Below are 23,801 nucleotides of genomic sequence, written 5' to 3' on the forward strand. Positions count from 1 at the left end.
CTGGTCACAAAATATCAGTATTTGTGCATGAATAAATACCGTTATTTCTTTCTCAACAGGTTCAGTAATGCGGACATCTTTGCCCTCTACTGTGAGCTGAGCCTTGGATATGCTTGACCCAGCAACCACTGAGTATTCACCAGCATCAGACATGCGAACAGTCTGTATCATTAAACGCTGAATGTATTTTTCTGTTGAAACCTTGAACCTGTAGGGATTAATACAAAACTGAATCAGAATACTAGACTCAATAAAATAAACAGTAATATCAAATTACTTAAAACTCTGCTTAGTAAGAGTTATTATAAACGAACCTTTCGGATATCTCAAGTTCCTGCCCATTTTTCATCCATGTGACTTGAACGTTGGGCTCGGAGAGCTCACATTCAAAGATGGCCTTTTTCTTCTCGGTCACCTTGATATCTTTTATGTGTTTTGTAAACTCAATCACACGAGCTAGAGAACGGAAAAAAGATGACCAAGTTAGATGTCTACAATGCAGACTTGCATATAAAAACACTGTAAAGATTAAGTATGAACTTCGACGAACCCTCAACGAACAGCTTTGCTGATGTCTGAGCAGATCCTGCCGCAAACGTGTACTCTGCACTATCCCCAAAGTGCACATTGCGGATAGTGAGAGAGTGAGTAAGCTGTCTCGAACGAGTCTGGCATCTGTCAGTGGATCTAATCTCTACACCATTCTTCAGCCATTTGTAGGTGATGCCCTCATAATTAACAGTCACTTCAAATGTAATGGTGTCCTTCTCTTGAGCATTAAGGTCTTTGAGCATGGAGGTGATGAGTAAAGCTTTAAAAGGAAAAGGAAACTTTTACTGTACTTATAAATTCTGTGGGTTATTTTGTATTCTTGATTATCTCTTGATTCTTCCTGGAACCTGTTTACAATTGGATTTCTCTAATTTATAATGTTATCATTTATTTTAATATGTTATGATTTATGGAGGATGCTCTCATTCATTCATTCATTCATTCATTCATCTTCTCACTTTATCCTGGTCAGGGTGAGAGTAAGGTGGCAATTTACCCTGCATGGGATGCCAGTCCATAGCAGGACATTCACACCTAGGGCTAATTTAGAGTAGCCAATCCACCTACTGGTTTTTAGGATGTGGGAGTAAACCTTAAAACCTTGAGGAAACCCACACAAACAGAGAGAACATGCAAAACTCCACATAGACAGTAACCTGAGCTCAGAATCGAACTGAATTCTGCCATATCACTGGGAAGAGGAACACCTGCTTGGAGATGTGAGAAAACTTACGGCTAACAGTCAGTGTGGCTGAGACTCGGTCATTTCCACAGACAAATGTGTACTCTGCAGTATCATCTCTGCTGGTGTTCATGATCTTCAGTTGGTGGAGCTTGCCCTGCACCACTATTCTGAACTTCTCACTCATTTCAATCTCAACTCCATTTTTCAGCCAGGTGGACGGGACATTAAAATGCGAAACTTCACATTCGAATGTGGCCACCTGAGTCTCTGGAATCTCAATATCCTTCATGGGCTTTGTAACCCTCAAGGCTGAAAAAAGAATGCGACAAATTAGACATGTACTTAGATTAAATGCATGAAAAACACATGCGGGTAATATACTTACACTCAACATGTAAAAATGCACTGCACTGCACATGTCCCAATATAGCTGTGTATTCTCCTTCCATGTTTTCTTCAACATTGGAAATGACCAGCTTGTGAGCTTTCCTCTCTGAAAGGATTTGGATATTTGCACTTGGCTGAAGCTCTTGGTTTTTGAACATCCATTTAACAGGAACATTATCATGGGATATGCTTAACTCAAAGGAAGCAGTAGAATTTAGCAGGGAAGTCACATCTTTTGGCTTCTTCACAATTTTAATTGCTGAAAAATAATTAAAGAGTGATCAAAACGACAGGTTCTTATCCATCGTGTTCATGATAAAGTCAAATTCATTTTAGAACTTACTCTCAACAATGAGTCTTGCGTTAGCATTGAGTTTTCCGAGTTTGAATCCATAAACTGATTCATCCTGAGTGTTACAATTCTTAATCTTCAGGGTGTGAACCATGCCGTCTACTGTGATTTCATATTTGTCACTCGGAAGAATTTCAACTCCGTTCTTGATCCATTGGGACCCTTTCACGTCCAAATGAGTGAGTTCAATACTGAACACGGCCTCTTGCGTCTCAGTGACAGTTTGGTTCTTTAGTGTCTTCTTGACCTTTACAGCTGTTACAACGTAGGAATGTAATTAGTAAGTCAATGTGTTTAATATATGATCATGTTGTAAGTTGGGACTTCATAAAATAAAAAGAATATACCTTCAACTCTCAGGTTAGCTGAGGTCTTAGAGTTTGCCACCTGGTATGTGTACTCTCCAATATCTTGAGGTCTTGAGATGACAATGACAAGTCGTCTTACAGCACCGATATGTTCACTCCTGACATTATCATTGAAGTCAACATGTTGTCCATCCTTAAGCCATTTTCCCTCAGCAGATGAGCTGGCAACTTCGCACTCCAACACAGCTGTCTGGGACTCTGCAACAGTTACATCCTGTAGCGGTTTGTTTATGGCACCACCTAGTGGAGAGGAATAGAGCATGACTTTATTGCATGAGTAAACCTCTATATAAATTTCTGAGTAAATAGATGTTGGTCAGATTGAACTGAAGTATAACAATGTTTCACCTGATACTGTAAGTGTGGCGCTTGAAGTCTTTTCACCAGCTGAAAACACATAAGGGCCTTCCTCATCTTTCATGGCATTGAGAACAGTGAGACTATACTTTGTGCCCTTAGATTCAATTTTGTACTTGGGACCAGCCTTCAGAAGTTGACTCTTAAAAGTCCAGAGAGCATCAATGCCAGGGTGAGAGAGCTCAACCTCAAATGTGACATTCTGGGTCTCAGTGCACACACGGTCCTCCGTGTGCTTTACGATACTGATCTCTGAATGAAGTAATAAGGACAGTTAAATCCACAAAACTAGTTCCATAATGGTGTTATTGCAATTGTCTATTTTGAAGACTTTTTATAAGCACTGAAGCTTATAGAGCATTGCTCTGTACTAGGTTATTCATGAGCATATCCATCGTATACTGAAAGAAAATACTTACTCTCAACAGTTAGCTTGCATGATGAATCAACTCTGCCAACAACCAGTTTATACCGTCCTTCATCAGAAGCATATGCCCGGTTCAGTACTAGTCGTTGTTTGGAGCCCTTAGCCACAACCTGGATTCTGTCACTAGCAGTCACAAGCTTGTCATTATGGTACCATTTCACTGAGCTCACATCAGAAGCTGAAATTTTGGCTTCTAGCACAGCCTTCGTGCCTTCAATTGTGCTAACATCCTTTAGAGGTGTTACAATACTAATAGCTGAAATTAAGAAAGGAGATTAAGCATTAAGGAATGTAAAATTAAGCTGGAAATTTAAACCTACAAAATGGATGCTTCTCAAACTCTAAATGATGTCCCCTTGTTTCCTAAGTTGTACACACTTCAGTACTTCTGTATAGGCAGATCTGTTAAACAGTTAATACAGCTGGGAAATGTCGTCAATAATTGGAAGTCACTTTGAAATAATTTTTGACTGAGCGAGGATTTTGCTAAAGGAATTCACAAAAGCCACTTTAAAGTGACACTTGAGTGAGTAAGCATTTCTCATTTGACAAATATGTTTGTTCTACACCCCGCCTGTCCATGTTTCTTTTCCTTGCATTTTTCCTTAGAGGAAGGCACTAAGGAACAAGGAAAGGAAGCAACTGAAGGAAATGAGGGAGTGCAAAAAAAAAAAAAAAATTTTAAAGAGAAGCACCCAGTGAGAAAAATAAAATTCAAATAGAAAAAATAACTGGAAAGTGTGCCGGCAGAACCTTACTTTGAACAGTTAGCTTTCCTGATGTGGAAATGAGATGAGAAGAAACATTGAAGGTGTACATTCCAGCATCATCTTTGGTGGCGTTTTCAATAAGGAGTTTGTGTACCAGTTTGTCAATAACAATATGAATCCTATCAGTAGCAGAGATGGGTACACCATTCTTTACCCAAGTTCCCTCCACATTCTCCTGAGAGAATCGCACCTCCAGCTGAGCAATATCACCTTCACAGACGGTTAAGTCAGAAAGGCCTTGCATCAGTGTAATTGGGCGCACTGTAGGAAGAAGAGATATGATGTAAGACCATAACACATCACATTTCCACAAGATATCAGATATGCAGAGTATGCACAGATAAAATGATAAGGTATATCATATACATTAACTTACATTTCATCTTCAGAGAAGCACTTGTCTTTAGATCACCCACTTTGAAAGTGTATTTGCCTTGGTCCTCTTTCTTGACATCCTTGACACACAGGCTGTGTCTTCCACGGCGAGAAAACATAACATACTTTGTGCCTTGGGTGATCTCTTTGTTTTCAAAGTACCAGATGCCTTCAGAATCCTCACGGGACAGTTCACACTCAAACTCCCCTGAATATGACTCTGGTACTTCAATACTTTCCAAATTCTTCACAATTTCAAGTGGTGCACCTGCACAATACACCATAATTAAGTTAACAAATAGACATTTTCTATTCAACACACAAGGTACTCCACATGCCATTACACCCTCTGTGAATGTTAATAAGAATATGATAGAGTAACAAAAAAGTGGAACATATACATAGTCATTATGCAAACCTTCAACATGAAGTCTGGCTGATGTTCTTATGTGGTCATCCTCAACAACAGCACAAGTGTATTCAGCATCATCATCCATGTTGATAACCAGGACAGATAGGAAATGCACTTTTCTGTCAGAGTGCATCCTGTATTTATCCCCAGAGAATATCTCAGCATTGTTTTTCATCCATTTCACCTTGATAAAAGGCTCGTTTGTCTCACATTCAAAGGTTACCATGTTGTCCTTTTCTTTGGCATATAAATCCTCTATTTGTTGTGTGAAGGTTATAACTTGCTTGGCTAAAGAACAACAGAAAAACGAATATTATTTTATTTTACAAATAAAGTTTCAATATAGTAGAGTATACTGTAGAAATCTTAATCGTGATACATACCTTGCACCAGCAAGAAGGCATGGCTTGAAGTCTCTCCTGCAATGTTAATGGCTTTTACCATAATGCTAGCTGAGTCTTCAGCTGAGACATCTCTAACAACCAGTTCACAGACATGGTCCTCAGGCCAGTACCAATAAATTCGGTCTGATTTTTCCAGCAAGATTCCATTCTTGAACCATTGGCATTCTGGATCTGGTTTACCAATAACTCTGCAACGGAAGCGTACTTCATCACCCAGGGTGACAGTCTGGCTCTGAATACGTTCCAAGATCTTCGGTGCCTCCATGCTGGGGGAAAGAGTTATTTTCTCAGGCTTGATGGTAGGAATGGTAAGTTTGCCTTCCTCTTCCATCTTCTTCTTCTCAGCTTCAGTTATCTCCTTAGTCCAGTGCAGAAGCTCCTCCTTTCTTTTCCTCAGCATATCTTCATAGGACTCATCTTTCTTGCGAGATTTAAACTCCACTGAGGAAATGGCCTCATAGTAGCCTTCTTCAGTTCTGCGTTTGAATTTGCTTCTTAATTCCTCTGTCTCTTCTGTAGACTTCTCATGAATAACTCTCTCAGCCCTCCTTAGCTTGACAACCTCTTTGGCTTGTGTGGTCTCAGCAGGTTTATCCACCTTCACAACATCAAAAGATACTCTGCCATGCTCAGGACCAGGACCTTCTGGAGCCTTAATCTCAGGAGCACGTCGCAGGATTGACCTGAAATCCTCCTTCTGTTTGATCTCTAGCTTCACAGTGTTTTCTGCAGTGCCCTCAGGGTTTTCTGCCAATACTTTGACATCTCCTGAATCATAAGACTTGCAGTCCACAATCTCAAGGTAGTGAATGCCATCAAACAGTAACCTGAATCTTTTGCTCTTGCGAATAAGCTGTCCATTCAGGTACCAGTTGACTTTTGGGGTTGGGTATCCAGTTACTCTGCAACGGAATTTAGCAGTTTCCCCCTCCAGTACTCTAATGGGCTCTGGAAGGAGGACAATCTCAGGCTTAGTTTTTTCAGCGATTTCATCTGCAGTAACTCCAGCAGGAGCTCCCTCATGAGCAATGCGCTCTAATTCATCTAATCTCGGTCCCCTCCTACTCTCAGGCAACTGACTTTCCTCAACAAGACCCTTCTCATCTTTCACAATCAGGGTGGCTGAGGTCTGGTCAACACCAAATTTGTTGGTAGCTCTGCATGTGATGACACCACTGTCTCTGGAATATGCAACTTCATAGTCCAGACTGCAGTAACCAAACTCATTAATCATGCGTAACCTGTTAGCAGCTTCCAGGGGCTTGCCATCATGCAGCCACTCAACAACCATTGTGGGATCGCCAATAGGGGTGAGTCTGCAGTCAAAATGTACAAGACCAAAACGCTTGAGTCTTACTGAGGTCAATTTCTTTTTGAAGTGAGGCTTCTGCTGCTTCTCCTTGTCGTAAAGGTCACCCTCCTCCCATTGTTCCTGACCATAGCGGAGATGCAGCGGCTCCAACTCTGGTGAAGCAATTTCCTTAGCTTTGTAAGTTCCCTTAGGAATAATGAGTCTTCTTTCTGGTACAGGTTCAGTGAACTCCACCTCAACGTTGACACGGCAGCGCGTGGTATCCCGTCCAGCTTTATTGATTGCAGTAGCTGTGTACCATGCACTATCAGAACCAGTAGTTTGGGGGATTTTGAAATGTGCTTCCCCCTTGGTTCCCTCAATCCTGAAAAATTATAGCATTTCAGCATCTCAATATTTGTAAGTATTCTTTTTTTAAACTGTAAAGATAATAATAAACTATACTGAATAAGTTTTCTTCATCATAACATTTTAATGCAGAATACTCACTTAATGTTTGGGTACTTATGAGGAGAGACGATGTCACTGTTTTTCAACCAGACAATGTCAGGGAGTGGATTTCCAATGGCTTTGACAGCCAACTCAACCAAGGTTCCTTCCTTGACACTGACATTCTTTAGCTTTTCGATGAACTGTGGTCTAATCAAGTTTTCCTTAGCTATTAAATACAGATCAATGTTAGTCTGCATGATGATTTAATGGTATAAGCTAGCTTGGGAAAAAGGTGGAAAATTACCTTCTACAGTTAGAGTCATAGAAACAGTAGTTTTTCCGGCCCTATTCTGAGCAACAACTGTCCATTCTCCAGAGTCATGAGGCATAGCAGGAACCACAATCATTGACTGCGTTCCATCCTCCTTTACCACAATCTTGTGGGTGTAGTCATTCACCACTTGTTGGCCTTTATTAAAGACATTAATGAAGCATAATGAAGTCCACATTATCATGTTTGTTTTATATTGTCCCTGCTCCTCATAATTACACAATTTTAAATATTTATTTAAATTTCCCAAGTTGGTTTGCCAACATGGTAAAGTCTTCAGCATTGAGGGTTTAGCATTTAGGTAGGGAATATGACAAGGTGCATATTTGTCTTACTAAAAAATAAGACTGGCTGGTGAGGAGGTGACTGACAGTCATTAGTGTACATAAGGTAACTCTCATACACTGTTGGTTAAAAATATGTTTTAAAAAAAAACTGATAATGATATTATGATCAAGCCAAAAATGCCAAACATCTACAGTCGTGTGAAAAAATGAGTACACCCCTATGGAAATTGTTGGCATTTTTAACATATTTGGACAAGCAAACATTTTATCATCTTTGAAACCGTGCCTATTAATAAATTTGATACACTATCAAATGACATAAAATTTACATTTTTTAGTCAGTTTCACAATTAAAATGAACAACAACAAAAAAAAAAACAGATCAGCCACATGGAAAAAGTAAGTATACCTCTACATTTACATCATACCTTCAAATCCATGGATTAGAACCTGCTAAGGTAGGGCAAATGGAACCTTACGTATACCCCTCTCATATCTAGGATCTGGTGTTCCCTTTGCTGTTGTGTGATGTCAATATGCCAAGATCTAAAGAGTTCTGTAAGGCCTTCAGAAAAAAAAAAAGTTGTGGATGCCTATGAGTCGGGAAAGAGACTTAAAAAGATCTCTAAATGATTTGAAATGCATCATTCCACTGTAAGGAAAATAATCTATAAACTGCACAGATTTCAAAAGGACTGTCCCAGGACTGTCCCGACAAATTCAAGAGCAGACCATCTGATGCAAAAAGAAGTCCCCAAGAACCCCAAAATTTCATCACGGTATCTTCTAGTAAGATTTTTAACTGTTGGTGTCAAGTGTCTACAATCAGAAAGAGACTGCACAAATTTGACCTGCATGGGAGGCGAGCCAGGAAAAAGCCTTTGCAAGACTACAGTTTGCCAATGATCATATAGGGAAAGAACAGGCCTTTTGGAATAATGTGCTCTGGACAGATGAATCAAAGATAGAGTTGTTTGGCCACAGTAAAAGCAGACATGTTTGGTGCAGACCAAAGACTGCTTTTCAGGAGAAGCACCTAATACCAACTGTGAAGCACGGTGGTGGAAATGTTATGGTCTGGTGTTGCTTTGCTGCCTCATGGACTGGACAGATTGCATTCAGTGATTCAACTATGAAATCTGCATCATATCAAAGAGTGCTTGAAGATATGTGAGGCCATCTGTCTGAAAGTTGAAGTTGAATCGAAAGTGAACCTTTCAACAAGATAATGATCCTAAGCACACGAGCAAATCGACCAAGGAATGACTCAGAAAGAAGAAATGGAGGGTTATAGAAATGGTCTAGTCAAAGCCCGGATTAGAATCCCATTGAAATGCTGTGGGAGGATTTGAAACAGGCAATACATGCAAGAAATCCCTCAAACATCTTGCAACTGAAACAATATTGCATGGAAGAGTGGTCAAACATTCCAGCAAGCCTGGTGGACAATTATGTAAAATGCCTGGAAGTAGTTATTTCTGCTAAAGAGGGCAATACTAGCTTCTGAGGCCAAGGGAGTACTTACGTTTTCCACAGAAAAATATCATGTCTATTGATATTTCCGTTAAATAAATGATTGAAAAAGCTAATTTTCCTTGTGGTTGTGTTCAAGTATAATATTATAATAGGCACTGTTTCAAAGATTATCAAATGTTTGCTTGTCCAAATGTGTCAAAAAAAACAACAATTTCTATGGGGTGTTACTTATTTTTTCACACGACTGTATCTCCAAGTAGATGTGGTATAGTATAAAATGTTGATTAAAAAACAAGAACAATAAGCATGAGTCTTATGACCCACTATGTGCTTGTATAAACAAAAAAATGACTAGTGTCAGAGTAGCATCCCCTGAATGGTGGACTCAGTTTTCAGGAAAATCACATACAATATATATAAAATATGCAACATATATCACTTTACTTACCATTATGGAACCAGAAAGTGTCGGGCATGGGCCTTCCAACAACTTTCAAATCAAATCTTGCAGTCTGCCCTTCAGCACACCTGAAAGATGATGGTTTCATGACAAACACAGGTTTGTAAAGCCTTTCCAGCTGGGTCTCATCTGTCTCATCCAGTCTGCGAGCAGGAGAACGGCTAACAGAACGTGCTGGGGAACGTCCAGGGGAGAGGCTAATGGAGCGTGCAGACATGGGGGATTCAGACCTGCAATATGAATGAACAAAATTCAGAAAAAAAAATGTTGTGGATGCCTATTTATAAATGCATATTATATTATTTATTTGATTTAAATTCACCATGCGGCAGCCAATGTAAGTAAGGAATAAAACGCATTCAGTTGGGCATTCTGTTATAGGAAACTAATCAACAAATGGGTCGTGTCATGTGGCCATACGTGAAGTAGAGTTACTGTTACCACAAAGTTGATATACCATATGTATTTAAGTGTCCCAAAATGTCCCAAAGATTTTATTCTTCTTTTATAATACATTTTATCTATTTATAGTTATATTTAATGTTTTGAAATGTCCACAAAAGAACTTCGTTCTTGTTATCACTTATTTGTGCAAATACTGATACTGGAGACTCCTTCCATGAATGTTGATCTCTTTATGAATCTCCTTATGGAAAACCTGACCATATCAATGTTTAAACATTTTTCTTTCTAAACATCAGCTTTAATCTTCTGCCATATACAGTAAGTCCTAGTGAAATTGATGTTACTATAGAAATGGTAACGTATTATAATAAGCACATCATGCCATCAGTTCCCAGGTTACAAGAAGAACAACTTACTGTACTCTCCTCATTGCTTCTGTCTGAGGATAAAAAGGCTGAGCAGCAGCTGTGGATTCCACATAGAGTTTTCCAGAGCTGACAGCATTACCCTTCATGTTACTAGCTAATGCTGTGTAAACTCCCTCATCTTCTGGCAGCACCACAGGAAGACGCAGAGTGGCTCTACCATCCTGAAGAACCTCCATCTGATAACGGCCTCCATGCATGATGCGCTTGCCATCTTTATACCAGGCAATCTATTAGAGGGGATAGTGGATGTCAGTGTTTATAATATATTATATAAGGCAATGTCTTACACACACAAATCTATTATGGCTAACAGAGAGTGAAAGCAAGCTAAAATCTACTCATTTGACTGATTGTGTAATTGTTGTTGGTGCTAAGCATTATTATTTATTATTCAGTACCTTTGGCAAGGGATTTCCTTCCATTTTGCAGTGGAATGTCACACCCATTCCCTCCATGATTCTGTAGCTTTTGACAGGTGTGCTGAAAGAGGATGCTATTGCCTCATGCTCAGCTGCACTCAACAGCATTTCTTCTCCATCCTCAATCACCAGTTCACGATATGTAATCTTTAGGATCCTGACCTCAATCTCTTGAATGATTTTCTGCTCAATAGCAGAGATTTGGAATTCCTGATCATAAAACAGACTAATTAGTTTTTGCTGTTATAAACATGCATGAATTATTATGATGTTTAAATCATCTTTACCCTCTCTGATATGAATGTCATCATGTGTGCTTGTTGAGCCATCCTTCTCTGCATTTCGTGTTCACTTATGAACACAGGGGGCACGTCCGCCACCTTGGGCTCTTGAACCACTGTAGTGGTCACTTCTGTTTTGTATGTCACATCCAGCGTTTTCATATAAGCTTCATATTCCTCTGTAAAATGACACATTCATGTAAGAATGTATTCATCTGTTTCAAAGGGTTTCTGTCATTTCAATATTATTAACACAATTAATAACGATTTATACCACAGCACTGGTGAATGCTCGATTCTGATTGGTCAGAAAGTTCTAGCGCATAAGGCTTATGTACATTAATGTGATCATTCTAAGACATCTAATACAAGTTCTACAGTAACTACTTACACAGAGACATTTAGGGCAGCTACTCAACATAAATGGATATATAAAACAAGCAAACAAACAAACAAAACTCGTGTAATTGCTGATATGGTGGCGTGTTCTGTAAAGAGATATGTATGTCACAAATTAGTAGGAGTCTCAGGGTCAAGGTTTAAGTTTTCCAATACAGGAAAGTCTTGAGGATAGAGAGCGTTGCAGTTGATTTCTCAGTAACAAGGTGCATTGTTTTGTTTTTGTTTTATTATCTTCACGAGAGAGGAAACAAAGAGAGGCTGGCATGGGAGTGACTATTTATGGCTGCTATAACTATAAACAGATTAAAAAACATATATTGTAATCATTGGCAATGTGCTGTGGTATAAGAGGACTGTGGGATGTGCTGTTATTGTAAAATAATCAATACATCACACCACCCTGTCATTTATTATTTTTCTATAACAGTACTCCCCCATGGTGTTTTATTTCTTACATAATGAATTTTTGTCAATTACTGACCTTCCTCAAGAAGTCTTGCAGAGGTAGATACCTCTCCATGCTGGTTCTTGGCAGAGACAGTATATTCTCCAGCATCATCAGCAAATGTCATGGAGATTTCCAATTTGCATTCTCCTGTGTCCTTATTGTAACTTATGCGATATCTAAAGATTAGGAATATAGCTATAAATTTGCATTTCTACTCTATATAAACTGATTGTTTTAGGTGTTGTGACTTGCAAATACCTGTATCCTGATGTGAGCAGGACACCATTCTTCTTCCAGTAGATGTGAGGTTTTGGGCTGCCTCCAATCTGGCAAACAAACACAATACTGCCACCTTCCACAAGTTTCTGTGAAACTAGCTTCCTCACAAAGAACGGAGCTGCAGCTGGTCCAGCTTCCACGGTCTCAGAGACAACTCTGACTTCGGACGTAGCCACTTCTTTCGTTTGAAAAACAGCCCTAAAATAATTGCCATTACGGGTTTTAAATGTTCATGAAGTGTTTATATTAATCATTATATGAAGTGTAGTAGGATTTTGTTACTTACTGTTTCTCCATAGTAATCTCTGCTCGGGTCTCGATCTCCTCGGACACTGAAAATGGAAATTGTAGTGAGATGAGATGTTTTTGATCTAAAAGAACAATATTTAATTTGAATCCTAGAGTCTAACTAGATTACAGTGATAAAGAAAATAGCGGGGAAAAAAAAAAAAAAAGGTTTCATTTAAAATATAATGAAGGAAACCTTTAACAAGCAGGTAGCAGGAGGTGCTGATAGTTCCAGCCTCATTTGTAGCAGTACAAGTGAAACGTCCACTATCCTCAGCAAAAGCCTCACGGATCACTAAACGTGCATATCCTTGCTCATATGTGATCTGGAAGTCAATGGAGCTCTCAATCCTGTAGTCCTCTCTGAACCATATAATGCCCGGTGTGGGGTGGCCTGAGATCTGGCACTCCAGAGTCACAGACTCTCCCTCAGTAACAGTCAGGTTCTTCAAGCCCTAAATAACAGAACACAAAGAAAATCTTCATAACCAACTCTCCTAAAGATTAAGACCATATAATATACACCAATACATAGACGCTGCCAATAAATATGTTATTTTATCTCAGGAAAGACGGAATCAAAATTAAATAAGTATTGACTTGACTTATTTTCAATAATGAAATGTTTAATAAAATGTGCTACTGAAAATGTGCTCTTTTTTTATTATTATTTTGTGCAATGTATTGCATGCTTGTGCTTGATAGGAGTTGCATAGACCCATACATACACTAGTCTCCACTGTGGGAAGCTGTCAACTAGTCAAGACAGTAGGGAAAAAATGAGTGGTGAGGCAAAGAAATTCAGACTAAAAATGAGATTGCTTTGAAGTAGAATTCTACCAATTTTACTGCACTTTGTTTAAGACTACACTGGGAAAGTGGTGGCTACAGGGCTGTTTTTTAACTCCCATGTCTACCCCCAAAAGGAATACTCGCAAATTCCACCCACTCCCAGAGTTATATTTGTTGCCATTTAAAGACTATTAAGATTTTATTTAAATCCACTGTGACATTGTGAGTTACTTCGTAACCAGAGTCTTGCAAAGAAGAGTATTCAGAGACGTGGGTTGCACGCATTACATACATAGTTTGTATGGCTTTAAATATTCTAATATAATACACAGATGTATTATTTTGCACATTTCTTGAAATGACCTTCATTTTTGTTGTCAACAGTGTGTAGCCTAAAAAAGCTTTAAAGATGGAAATGTCATTTGTAGCCTGTATATGGCTGTTAATTGAAGTTTGATGCCTTATTTGCTGTTGTTTATCAGCATTTAACCACATTAATAAAATAGCCTACAAACAGTAATGCCCTGAAACCAGTTGCTGATTTAACTTTGGAGATGTCTAGTCAACTTTTTGTTTTAATTACCAGTCAACTACTAAAATGAATGGTCTGCAACCCCTAGTGCTAGAATATGTTTTTATTGTATTATAATATTTTTTAAAGCATGTAATCAACTGTTCTAAAGCTGCATTAAACAAATACCAATCAAGCCAGTGCACATACTTACAGCAACAAGAGTTGGAGGAATACTTGGCTCCTTGGCAGCTGAGGGAACTGCAGCTATTTCAAGAACCTGGATGATACAAAACATGATTTTGAATACTTTTGGCAATAAGATCATGTGATAGCACCCGAGTTAGCAGTCGGGCAATGGGTTAAAATTAAAAAAAAAAAAAAAAAAAAAAAAAAAGTTGGCGGGCCGGTAAAGGCAGGAAAAGTGCATAAAATATTCTGGCAATACTGTAATTAGAAGAGGCAGGTAGATGAGGCAGGTAGAGGCGAGTAGAGTAATCCACAGTTAAGGAGGTAAACTTTGAACTAATATGTAACTACACAAATAATATACAACCAAAACAACTATGACAAGCTACTGGTGAGATTAATGACAAACATTAGCTCATCTGGCAAGCATCAACCCAAATTACAAACCTGTGTCTCCCATTCCCCTGTATACGAAGCACCTATCTGTCTCTGTAACTCTGTGTCGAAATGCGACTGATATTGCTCGGTGGCATCTCTAAATGGAGGAGGGGTGGGTTCTGGAGTCAGTCTTGTCTCCACAATCTTATAAGTTGGAGGCTTGACAGGCTTGATGATCTTTTGAGCAGTATGAGTAGAAGACAACTCTTTCTGTAGTGTGGCAATAGCAGAGCCAGCTATTGAGACCTGACCAACCCAAGGAGAGCAGCATGAATCAAAACGGCATAATTCAAAACAACATGGGTTACTGTTTCTTTGATTAGCCACTTCAAATGTGAATCATGAATAAAAGGGGTGATTCCTTCGGGATTATGGGATGGAATGGATTATGGGGGGAGAATATAACAGAAGTTAGAAATAAACAGAGAAAGAATCATAACTCCAAATTATAATGATATGGTTAATTCTAATGATTAAACAATTTTATCTGAAGTTATTTTGGGATGATGGATTACTTTTTATATTTAGAATGAATGAGTATATGGCTTAGTATTAGCTTGTACAATGTCAGAGTTAGGGCAAATACAAGTTTCGCTTTTGATTATTGTCATCAGCAGTACTTTCTTAAAGTTGCATGTCAGGCAAGCAGGATAAACTGAGGTTTCGTCAGATGGAAATGAACGAAAATCATTTTTATATATTAATTTGACTGATGTCTGATTGAAAATCGTAAGAATAAATGTTTCTGATTTGTCTATGAGGTTATTTTCTGCTTGCCTGATATTACTTGCTCTTACCTCATAACTATGTTCAGGTTTAGGAACAGTAACTTTTGAAACTGTGAAATGAGGAACTGGGGATGGGGCAAGGCCAGTATCCACCTGGGCCTTAACCTCAGTAGTTCTTTGGATCTAATGTAAATCAACAGAAATCAGGTTGATGAATTGGAAACACACCACCAGCTTTCACTGAACACAATTAGCCTGTCACGGAAGACTTCTAACCTGGCTGACATGAACGGTCTGCTCGGTGGAAGTGCTCAGTATATCACTGGGAATTTGCAACACCTCCATTTTACTTGCAGCCTGTTGCTTAGCACTTAGCTGCTTTATGTCGATTTCCTCTTCAGCCAAAGCACTCTCAACATGCACAGGTTTTCGTACACGTGCTTGATCCACCGCAGCAAGCACTGTAGCCACAGCTCCAGCCTTTTTCTCAACACCCTGGCGATAATAATATCAATTGTAATCTAATACATAGACAAAAATGATGTTCTTCGGCAAAGACACCCTCAAATCCATACACTGTGGGTAAATTCAAAACACAGCATTTCAGTAGCACACAATGAAGTGTTTTTCTGTTTAAGATTTAATCCAGCATGTCAAGAGTCATAGGTTCGCTGTAAAGTGATGTTAGTAAGTTGGGTGCACAATAATGAATCACAGAGAGTAATAAATATTGAAAGCAAAAATTAAAATGCATCCTATAAACTTACAGTCATATTCAGATTCAATGATGAATATGGCCCTTAATACACATTCTGGATTTTCTAGATGTTTCTTTTTCGAGATGATATTGTTTGCAGTGAGTTTACTCTCATTCAAATGCAAGTATACTGCGTATAATGTATTTGAAGAGATGAAGTAATCGCTCCGTGTGGTGTTAGTTGAAATGGTGGACTTCAACTTTTCATACAAAAGTGCTCTCAGTGCAACCAAGTGAATGCGCTCAGAACACAAAAACGATGACTTGAATTGAGGTACCTGCTCCTGAGAGGCAAATGTGTAATGGCTAGAGGTTGTTTCCATAGTTGTTGTGTGTTCTGGGAGAGTACCAATGGCCTCTCTCTCACTAGACTGCTCAAGAAGTGTCATGGATGAAATGTGCTTGATCTGTTTTGCCAACAAGGAAAATAATAGTAGTCTTAGTTTCATCATAGATGACGTGAACGATGCTTTGCAGTTAATATCAAGTGTGGATATTGGTTACACATATTAAATATTTTCTAACTCTACAGTGGAGGAGAAAGCTTAAAATTAGTCTTCTTGGGTTTCTGGGATTCCAGAGATGTCAGAAAAAATAGTAAAAATTATATATATATATATATATATATATATATATATATATATATATATATATATATATATATATATATATATATATATATATATATATATTTCTCAGTGGTGGGACAAGAAATATGAATTTGAAAAAGGTAATGAAGGAAAATGTACATAACAGCTTGGGAAGGCAAGATGAAATTTGAGTTCATGGAAGTCAATGGAGGCACCAAGATGGAGGTGAATTAAAGGGTTGGATGGGTGACCACATCACTGAATGACCAAACTACCTGCTCGGTCGGAGGTGCAGGAGGAACAGTAGCAATGGTGCTGTCTACACCGTGAGGCTCTGCTGAGCCAGCAAAAGTCTTGCGACTACGAGCCTGGTCCACTGCTGCCACCACAGTGGCAACAGCAACAGATTTGTCATCCATGCTTTGCTGATCCTTTCACACATGCAGGTAAAATTAGGATGCAAAACAAAATATATGCTCATGTTTTCTTCAGCATTGCAGGTAGACACATATTAATGCATCATTTCAGATACTTAAGCCACAGGCACCTTTCATTTATACCTGGTCAATATGTAGATTTTATATTGTGCAACATATGGCAGGACAAACTCCTTTATATGGATGCAAATCGATTCAGCTCAAACTTCAAGAAAGTAATGTTGAGTATTTTGCTCACCTCTTTGACAGCGACACCGCTGACTTGTTGCTGCATGGCGATGGAGCCTTCCCAACGCTTCTCCATGTGGACCTGAGTAGTGGTTTGAACCTGTGTAGCTCTAGCTGCCATGCTGGCTACATAGCTGGACTCAGACACATAACCCGCCTGTTTCCACGGAGGCAAGACCTCTGTGCTCACTGTAATCTGTTTGCGGGTCATCACCGGGGACTTGACAGGTCTGATGGGTGATACGGACAGTCTTGTGGAGGGAGACACGGTTCTGAAAATAAAAAAGTAGTATTATTTTGGATAAGTTAGACTAAAAAGTTTTATTTGTATCCTCCAGATTAAACCTAAAGTAAAAATCCACCCTGAATGATTTGAATATTAATATTTGTAATTAACGTGTGATCTTCAGGTCACATCACAAGATTTATTTTGTAAGGAAATTCTGATTAGGCTGATTAGGCTACTTTGGTTAATGGTTTCTAAATTACCCACAATGCCATTTGTCTGGCTGCAGATAGTAATACAAGTATCCAATCCAACTACCTGCATGTTTTTCAGAGGAACACCGAGAACCCAGAGGAAACCCACACAAACACTGAAAGAAACTCAATACCAAAATAAACCCAAGTTGAGGATGGAACCAAGGACCCTGGAGCTGTCAGGTGGCAGTGCTACTTGCTGTGCTACCATGCCGCATTAAAATAAATGAACGATGTAAAAAATTCAGTAAGTCGTTACCTGACAGGAGTTGGCGTGGGTGCCTTCACATGCCTCACAGGAGAAGGTGACTGTTGACGAGTAGCTGAAACTCTAGTCACAAGGGATGGAGGAGACTTGGAGGTTGGTTTGGGTGGCACACGTGGTGGAGTCTTGTGTGCCATCTGTTGAATCAGAACACCGCCTTCCACTTGCATCTGCATGGACCCGGCCTCGACGCGAGCTTCCATTTTCTGTGGATCGAACAAAAGCCAGATATTAACAAAGCATCACTGAGTGTTAACAGTAACCTCGGCTTGCTTAAGGAATATTGATTACCTTTTCTATTCTGGTTTGGCGGGTTTTTGACATCTGAGAGCTTGAAATGACTGTCTTAATTTTCTTAGCAGGCACAGCTTCCTCTTCACCTGCACAACAGTTTGTAACTTTAGTTAGCAATGCAGAGTTTGGTACTCACTCTGATATAAGGAACAAAATTCAAGTCATAGAGATTTCTATAATTAGCTGAGGAGATAAATCAAGTAAGCCTTTGAAGCATAACCCATTTAATACTTGCTTTCATATTTGGAATTCACATTACTTAAAAAGCTTTAAGATACAATCCACAGTTATATTGTGTGAGTTTACCTTGAACCAGTAGTTCTGCAGTTGAAGTGGCACGTCCGCTGCTGTTAGAGGCACTAACTGAGTATGTACCAGAGTCTTCAGGAAAAGCCTCAGCAATCAACAAACTGTAATGGTCTCCATCTTGAATAATCTGAAAGTCAGCGGAGCTCTGAATCTCAGCTCCCTCTCTGTAAAACTTCACCACAGGTGTAGGGATTCCTGTCACACGGACATCCAGTCTCACTTTGCTTCCTTGTCTCACTGTCATGCTTTGGAGTCTCTGAATAAAGTTGGGTGGCGCTGTTTCCGCTGAAAGACAATTCATACATAGAGTTACCAGACCAGACCTAACACCTAGATCAAGAGCAGTCTCTCAAAATGCATCACTGTTAACACTATAAGTATGGTATATTCATACAGGAGATTATGATGGTTTAAACTACCAATGGATTTCTAAGGCAAAAAAAGAAGACTAACTACGAGTGCGCCATTTACATAGACTACCTTTCGCTAATCTCAACCACTGGTGACATTTCATTTCAGTCAGCAAGTACAGGTTTTATATAAAAAAAAATAAATAAATAAAATAAATAAAAGAAGAAGAAGAAGAAGAAGTAATTCTGATCATGTTGGTATCATTACTAAAGCAATGACCCAAGGTAAAGCATCACAGATTCAGGTAGTATTTCCTCTACTACCTGAATTACAATGACATTAGTCATCAGATTAGCACAAAAAAAATTGTTTGTACTATTGCTTATCTAATGATATATGTGTGATGTTGTTAGACTGTAATTCACAAAATATACACACATATAGAAGAATGATTTTTGGCAATCATATGAAAACTATACATACAAATACATATATAGGGTTTAAAGGATTACTACAAAAAGTGCCTAAATTACATAATGTAATCACTAACCTTCAATTAAAATACAAAAATTTCTTGGTTATGTAAACTGTGTTGGTTATTCTTACTTTTGACTTATTTAGTTTTAAAATTTGAATTTTTGCTTATAACCAAGTCACTTAGTGTTAGCTGTTTTATATATATATATATATATATATATATATATATATATATATATATATATATATATATATATATATATATATATATATATAAATTCATGTTATTTTACCTTACCTATCATCTAAACCATCAAACAGTATCTCTGTTAAACCACCTAGAATTAACCTTTACAAGACAAAGATTCATATATTTTGTAGCTTCAAAACTACTTAGCATTCCCTCTTATAAAAATTAGCCAGCATCAGCTCTTAATATTACAAATCTAGTATTGAGCCTTGGAAAAGCAATCTTCTTAGCTTTAGCGTTCATCATCAAAGCTACTAAGCATTAGCTCTTAGCAAAGTATAGCTATTAGCTTTTAGCAACAAACTTGTCACACCACTGTTAGCTCTTAATATTAAAACTATATAACCTTAACTCTTTGCAGCTAAAACTAGGTTGTGCTAGCTATTAATAATAAAACTACATCAAAAACTATAGCATTAAGCTTTATGAAACAAAGAGACATAGCTTTAGAATACCTTTGAACTACCATTAGCTATTAGCAAACAAACTAGCTAGCAATAGCTCTTGGATTCGATACAAAATACTGTCCTAGCTTTAGTTTGAACTGGCTAGTGTGAGAACAGAGCCTGAAACTGAAAGGGGAAAATGCTACACATTTACGCATCCACTCTAAACCCCTCGATTCAAACACAATTTTAAAACAAGCACAATCTAAGTACAGCCTCTTAACAAAATGTAAAACAATCAAAACACACACACAATCCAAACCCAATTTAAATGGCATTTGAACACAATCTAAACTCAGTCTAACCACAATCCAAACACAATCCAAATACAATCTAGACACAATCTAGACACAATCCAAACTCAATCCAAACACATTGTAAACTTGATCTAAACACAATCCAAACAAAATCAAAACAAAATACATAATCAGAAACACTATCCAATAACAATCCAAACACAGTCTAAACACATTCTCATCAAATCCTGAACACAATCCAAACACCATCCAAAGAGAATCTAAAGCCAATTTAAGCGCAATATAGACATAATCTAATCGCAACATAAAACGCAATCACATCAATCTCATTTTAACCCACAATGTAAACACAATCCAAATATAATCTAAACACAATTTAAAACAATACAGAAACACAATCTAAGCCACTATGCCTAGAGTTTACCAGGATTTACGTGAGTATTAGCTGGGACATGAGCTTTTTGACCGAGTCTAGACCAGCTCCTTTAACCAAGCACTTTCCTTTAGACCCTCTCCAAAAATCAAAGATATTAAATACAAGGACTGATAAAAACAGATTCCTTTTTGTGGGTATTCAGACCAGGAACTGTGAAATAAAATCAACCCATCAAATTCAAATTCAAATTCAACCCCTCAGCACAGATTTATTTTAACATAACCCAACTGAGATGTTAAATATCAGGTTAATGAGATTTAGATGAGTTCAATTGTCTATTTATTCACTTTCTCTTACTGAACATTCCACACACAAATCTAATTAAGTTGATATTATTTATAGGACTACTTGGGTTTTTTTTGTTTTGTTTTGTTTTTTTGGGGGGCGGGGGGTTATTGAGATTTGGATTAAACAAATCTCATTCAAATCAAATAGCTAGTCAAACAGGCTATTAACTATAAGAACTCCATAATAAATATAATATCTGTAATAATGCTGTTTTGTAATTTTCACCACTGTTACAAAACAATCACTAAATAACTGCTTTAAAGCTTTGAGAACCACTGCTTCACATTGATACAATAACATGAGAAATAAACCGAAAGCAAAAAAGTTTAACATAGCATCTAATTGGGGATGAATATATATTGAGTATATACACAGTATATATAACCACAAACTAGATATGCTCCAGATAGATATTTTCAACCATGACATAAATCACGTCATCACTTGTTGTACCTTAGAGATTACTTACACTGTACTATAAATACATGTCTTGAATTCCCCTGGATAGGATATGGGTCTTTAACAGCATATCCCATTTTGATTTGGCAGAGACCTCCATTTAACAAAACCATAACCTATAGACTTAATTCTGGATTTTTAGACTTAATCCTGACTTGTACTATTATAGCGCTTAAACGTTAACAGCAGTGATAATTGATTTAGACTATTCTCCAAACTTGATCAGATGAACTGTGATAAGAGGCATATTTGGCCATGACATTTGAAAAGTTTTGGTAAGTAATCATATGCAATCTTTTTTTAATATGCACGATAAAAAAATATTAAAACACATTAAGACGTGTGGAAAAACAGTGTTGAGTGTACAAATTTTAATTACTTTCAAGATCTCGAGAAAACACATTAGCAAAGGCTCAAATTGCATACTTCACATAATTTTTGTGTGTGAATAGTGTGTTCACACTGAGAAATTCAGTGAAATGTAGTTAATTTTTAATACCCAGAAGTGTGGAACGTTGGATACTTCTTTGTCTTATGGGAAAATTACATTTTAACAAAGCCAGAGTGCCTCAATACTAAGTCTAATTTTAGATATTTTTCTTTTGACATAAATTCCATTTATACCAACTTTATTACATTTATACTGCAGTATAAATTTTACTAAAATGCAATTGCGTCAGTGGAGAATTTTACTAGGGCATGTATGTAAATTTAAAGCAAAATGTTTAATTGGATTGTTTGGATTTTAAATCAAAATTTGTTTTCATGCAGCTGTCCAGTGACATGACCAACCATTTAGTAATTTGTGACACAGCTAATGTAACAAAATGGCAACCTAATGATCTAGGACAGTGGTCACCAGCCCTGTTCCTGGAGATCTACCTTCCTGAAGACTTTAGCTCCAAACATAATCATGCCCACCTGACCATCTAGTCATTGCCTTAAGAAGTTCTTGTTCAACGAAAACAGGTGTGATAGATTTTGGTTGCAGATGAAACCTGTAGATCTCAAGGAAGAGCGTTGGTGACCACTGGTCTAGGACATGTTCTCCTACCTGTAACCAGGAGTTCAGCAGTGCTAGTGGCTTGTCCAGCGCCATTGGTGGCTCTCACAGAAAACCTTCCGCTGTGTGCGGCTGTCACGGCGGGGATCCTCAGAACAGCGCGGCCTTCGCTGAACGAGATCTGAGCGCCGGGCAGAGCGGCAGCAGAAAGAACCTGGCCATCACGAAACCAGCTCACCTCAGGAACTGGATTACCTGATCCAATAATAAGAGAGTCTTATTAACAAGAGATATTTTAGTTGTGATTACATCCATTTAAAAAATACTTAAATAATATAAAAATTAACCAAACGTTCAGCTTAAAATATCTTGTGAATTTTATAATTATTTTCTGTCAGAAATCTCAAATAGTTTTTAATAATGTAATAATAATGTACAATTGATGTTCTTGAGTGCTTACTGTACATTTCAGGACCTTTTCATTTTTCATCGCAAACAAGACATCAAAAGGCCTACTTACCACTAACTTGGGCTTCGAACGTTGCGGCACTACCCTCAAGTGCCACAACGCTCTGAAGCGGTTGTGTAAACGTTGGCGCCTGTGTTGTCATGATGGTGGGCACCCTTAAAGAAAGACAAATCAAAAAACACTGATTAATGCTTATTTACACATAAGAGTCAACCAACTGCAATTATAAAGAAATTAAGAGAGTTACGAGCTGGGTATTTTTAGCTGTAGTTAAACTGAATAAATCATTGCAGTGACTCCCCAGCAGCTGGCTGAAGAGCAGCTTGTCACTTGAGAGATCAGTGGCTCCATGGGGTCTGACTGTTAGGCCAAACCTTCACATCTAACATCGACTGTCAGCTCACAGACATGACAGTAACAACTGGTGCCTTTAGTTTATCTGTCACTTCATTTACAATGCCTTTTCTCTTCAGTCAACTTCCTCCAGCACACACATATCCAAATTTAATGGCTTAACACGTTTTATTCAGGGAGGTTTATTTTAGCTATTATAATGATGTGTCCGTATAAATGATACTGAATAGTTGATTCATAGTGACCAGTGTGACTGGTGTGACATGATCACTGAATTATTTAAATGTTTCTAATATAAATTAAGAATCTTTAACAAAATATTTTCACCATCAATCAAAAAAAAATAATAAATGAAAAATGAGCAATAGAGGTAATGCTCCTAATAGGTATAGGAGATTTTGTAAGAGCACTTGTAAAATGGCCAGGCAGCTGCACATGACCTTTACCTAAAATAGCTTAGGCATCTGTGCCAATAGAGTTGATGCTCAGATAAAGTGGCTCTGAATAGTAAGTAGATACATGTTAAATTCAACTTCACCTAGTCCAATTAAACAAAAAATGTGCAAAAAATTATCATTCATGCTGAGCTCAAACCATTAAAAGCACACAGTACGATTTATTGTGCATGTACTTTTAGGTCTAAATGTATTTTTTCC

General features: G+C 37.9%; 1 protein-coding gene across 17 annotated transcripts in view; it reads right to left on the reverse strand.

Annotated features, from left to right (window-relative positions):
• Positions 1–23,801, reverse strand: part of ttn.2 (titin, tandem duplicate 2) — a 181,850-nt gene that overhangs the window by 157,084 nt on the left and 965 nt on the right. For 16 of the 17 annotated variants that reach the window (XM_053680799.1, XM_053680798.1, XM_053680795.1 and 13 more), the window contains exons 2-34: positions 22,843–22,946; positions 22,374–22,577; positions 18,353–18,640; positions 18,044–18,132; positions 17,747–17,958; positions 17,018–17,279; positions 15,272–15,490; positions 15,065–15,178; positions 14,277–14,513; positions 13,855–13,920; positions 12,534–12,792; positions 12,336–12,381; positions 12,029–12,247; positions 11,804–11,946; positions 10,927–11,099; positions 10,619–10,849; positions 10,209–10,447; positions 9,376–9,617; positions 7,138–7,302; positions 6,891–7,059; positions 5,069–6,765; positions 4,692–4,973; positions 4,275–4,541; positions 3,887–4,159; positions 3,121–3,384; positions 2,693–2,953; positions 2,324–2,584; positions 1,968–2,231; positions 1,623–1,883; positions 1,286–1,546; positions 551–811; positions 315–456; positions 40–208 (exon numbers count right to left, since the gene is read on the reverse strand). In XM_053680799.1, coding sequence (XP_053536774.1) covers positions 40–208; positions 315–456; positions 551–811; positions 1,286–1,546; positions 1,623–1,883; positions 1,968–2,231; positions 2,324–2,584; positions 2,693–2,953; positions 3,121–3,384; positions 3,887–4,159; positions 4,275–4,541; positions 4,692–4,973; positions 5,069–6,765; positions 6,891–7,059; positions 7,138–7,302; positions 9,376–9,617; positions 10,209–10,447; positions 10,619–10,849; positions 10,927–11,099; positions 11,804–11,946; positions 12,029–12,247; positions 12,336–12,381; positions 12,534–12,792; positions 13,855–13,920; positions 14,277–14,513; positions 15,065–15,178; positions 15,272–15,490; positions 17,018–17,279; positions 17,747–17,958; positions 18,044–18,132; positions 18,353–18,640; positions 22,374–22,577; positions 22,843–22,933 — 8,331 coding nt within the window. In that variant the 5' untranslated portion in view covers positions 22,934–22,946. The remainder of the gene's footprint in view (positions 1–39; positions 209–314; positions 457–550; positions 812–1,285; positions 1,547–1,622; positions 1,884–1,967; positions 2,232–2,323; positions 2,585–2,692; positions 2,954–3,120; positions 3,385–3,886; positions 4,160–4,274; positions 4,542–4,691; positions 4,974–5,068; positions 6,766–6,890; positions 7,060–7,137; positions 7,303–9,375; positions 9,618–10,208; positions 10,448–10,618; positions 10,850–10,926; positions 11,100–11,803; positions 11,947–12,028; positions 12,248–12,335; positions 12,382–12,533; positions 12,793–13,854; positions 13,921–14,276; positions 14,514–15,064; positions 15,179–15,271; positions 15,491–17,017; positions 17,280–17,746; positions 17,959–18,043; positions 18,133–18,352; positions 18,641–22,373; positions 22,578–22,842; positions 22,947–23,801) is intronic. The other variant, XM_053680786.1, reaches the window with a different exon arrangement.

This window comes from Ictalurus punctatus, chromosome 6 (assembly GCF_001660625.3).
Source record: "Ictalurus punctatus breed USDA103 chromosome 6, Coco_2.0, whole genome shotgun sequence".
NCBI lineage: Eukaryota > Metazoa > Chordata > Actinopteri > Siluriformes > Ictaluridae > Ictalurus > Ictalurus punctatus.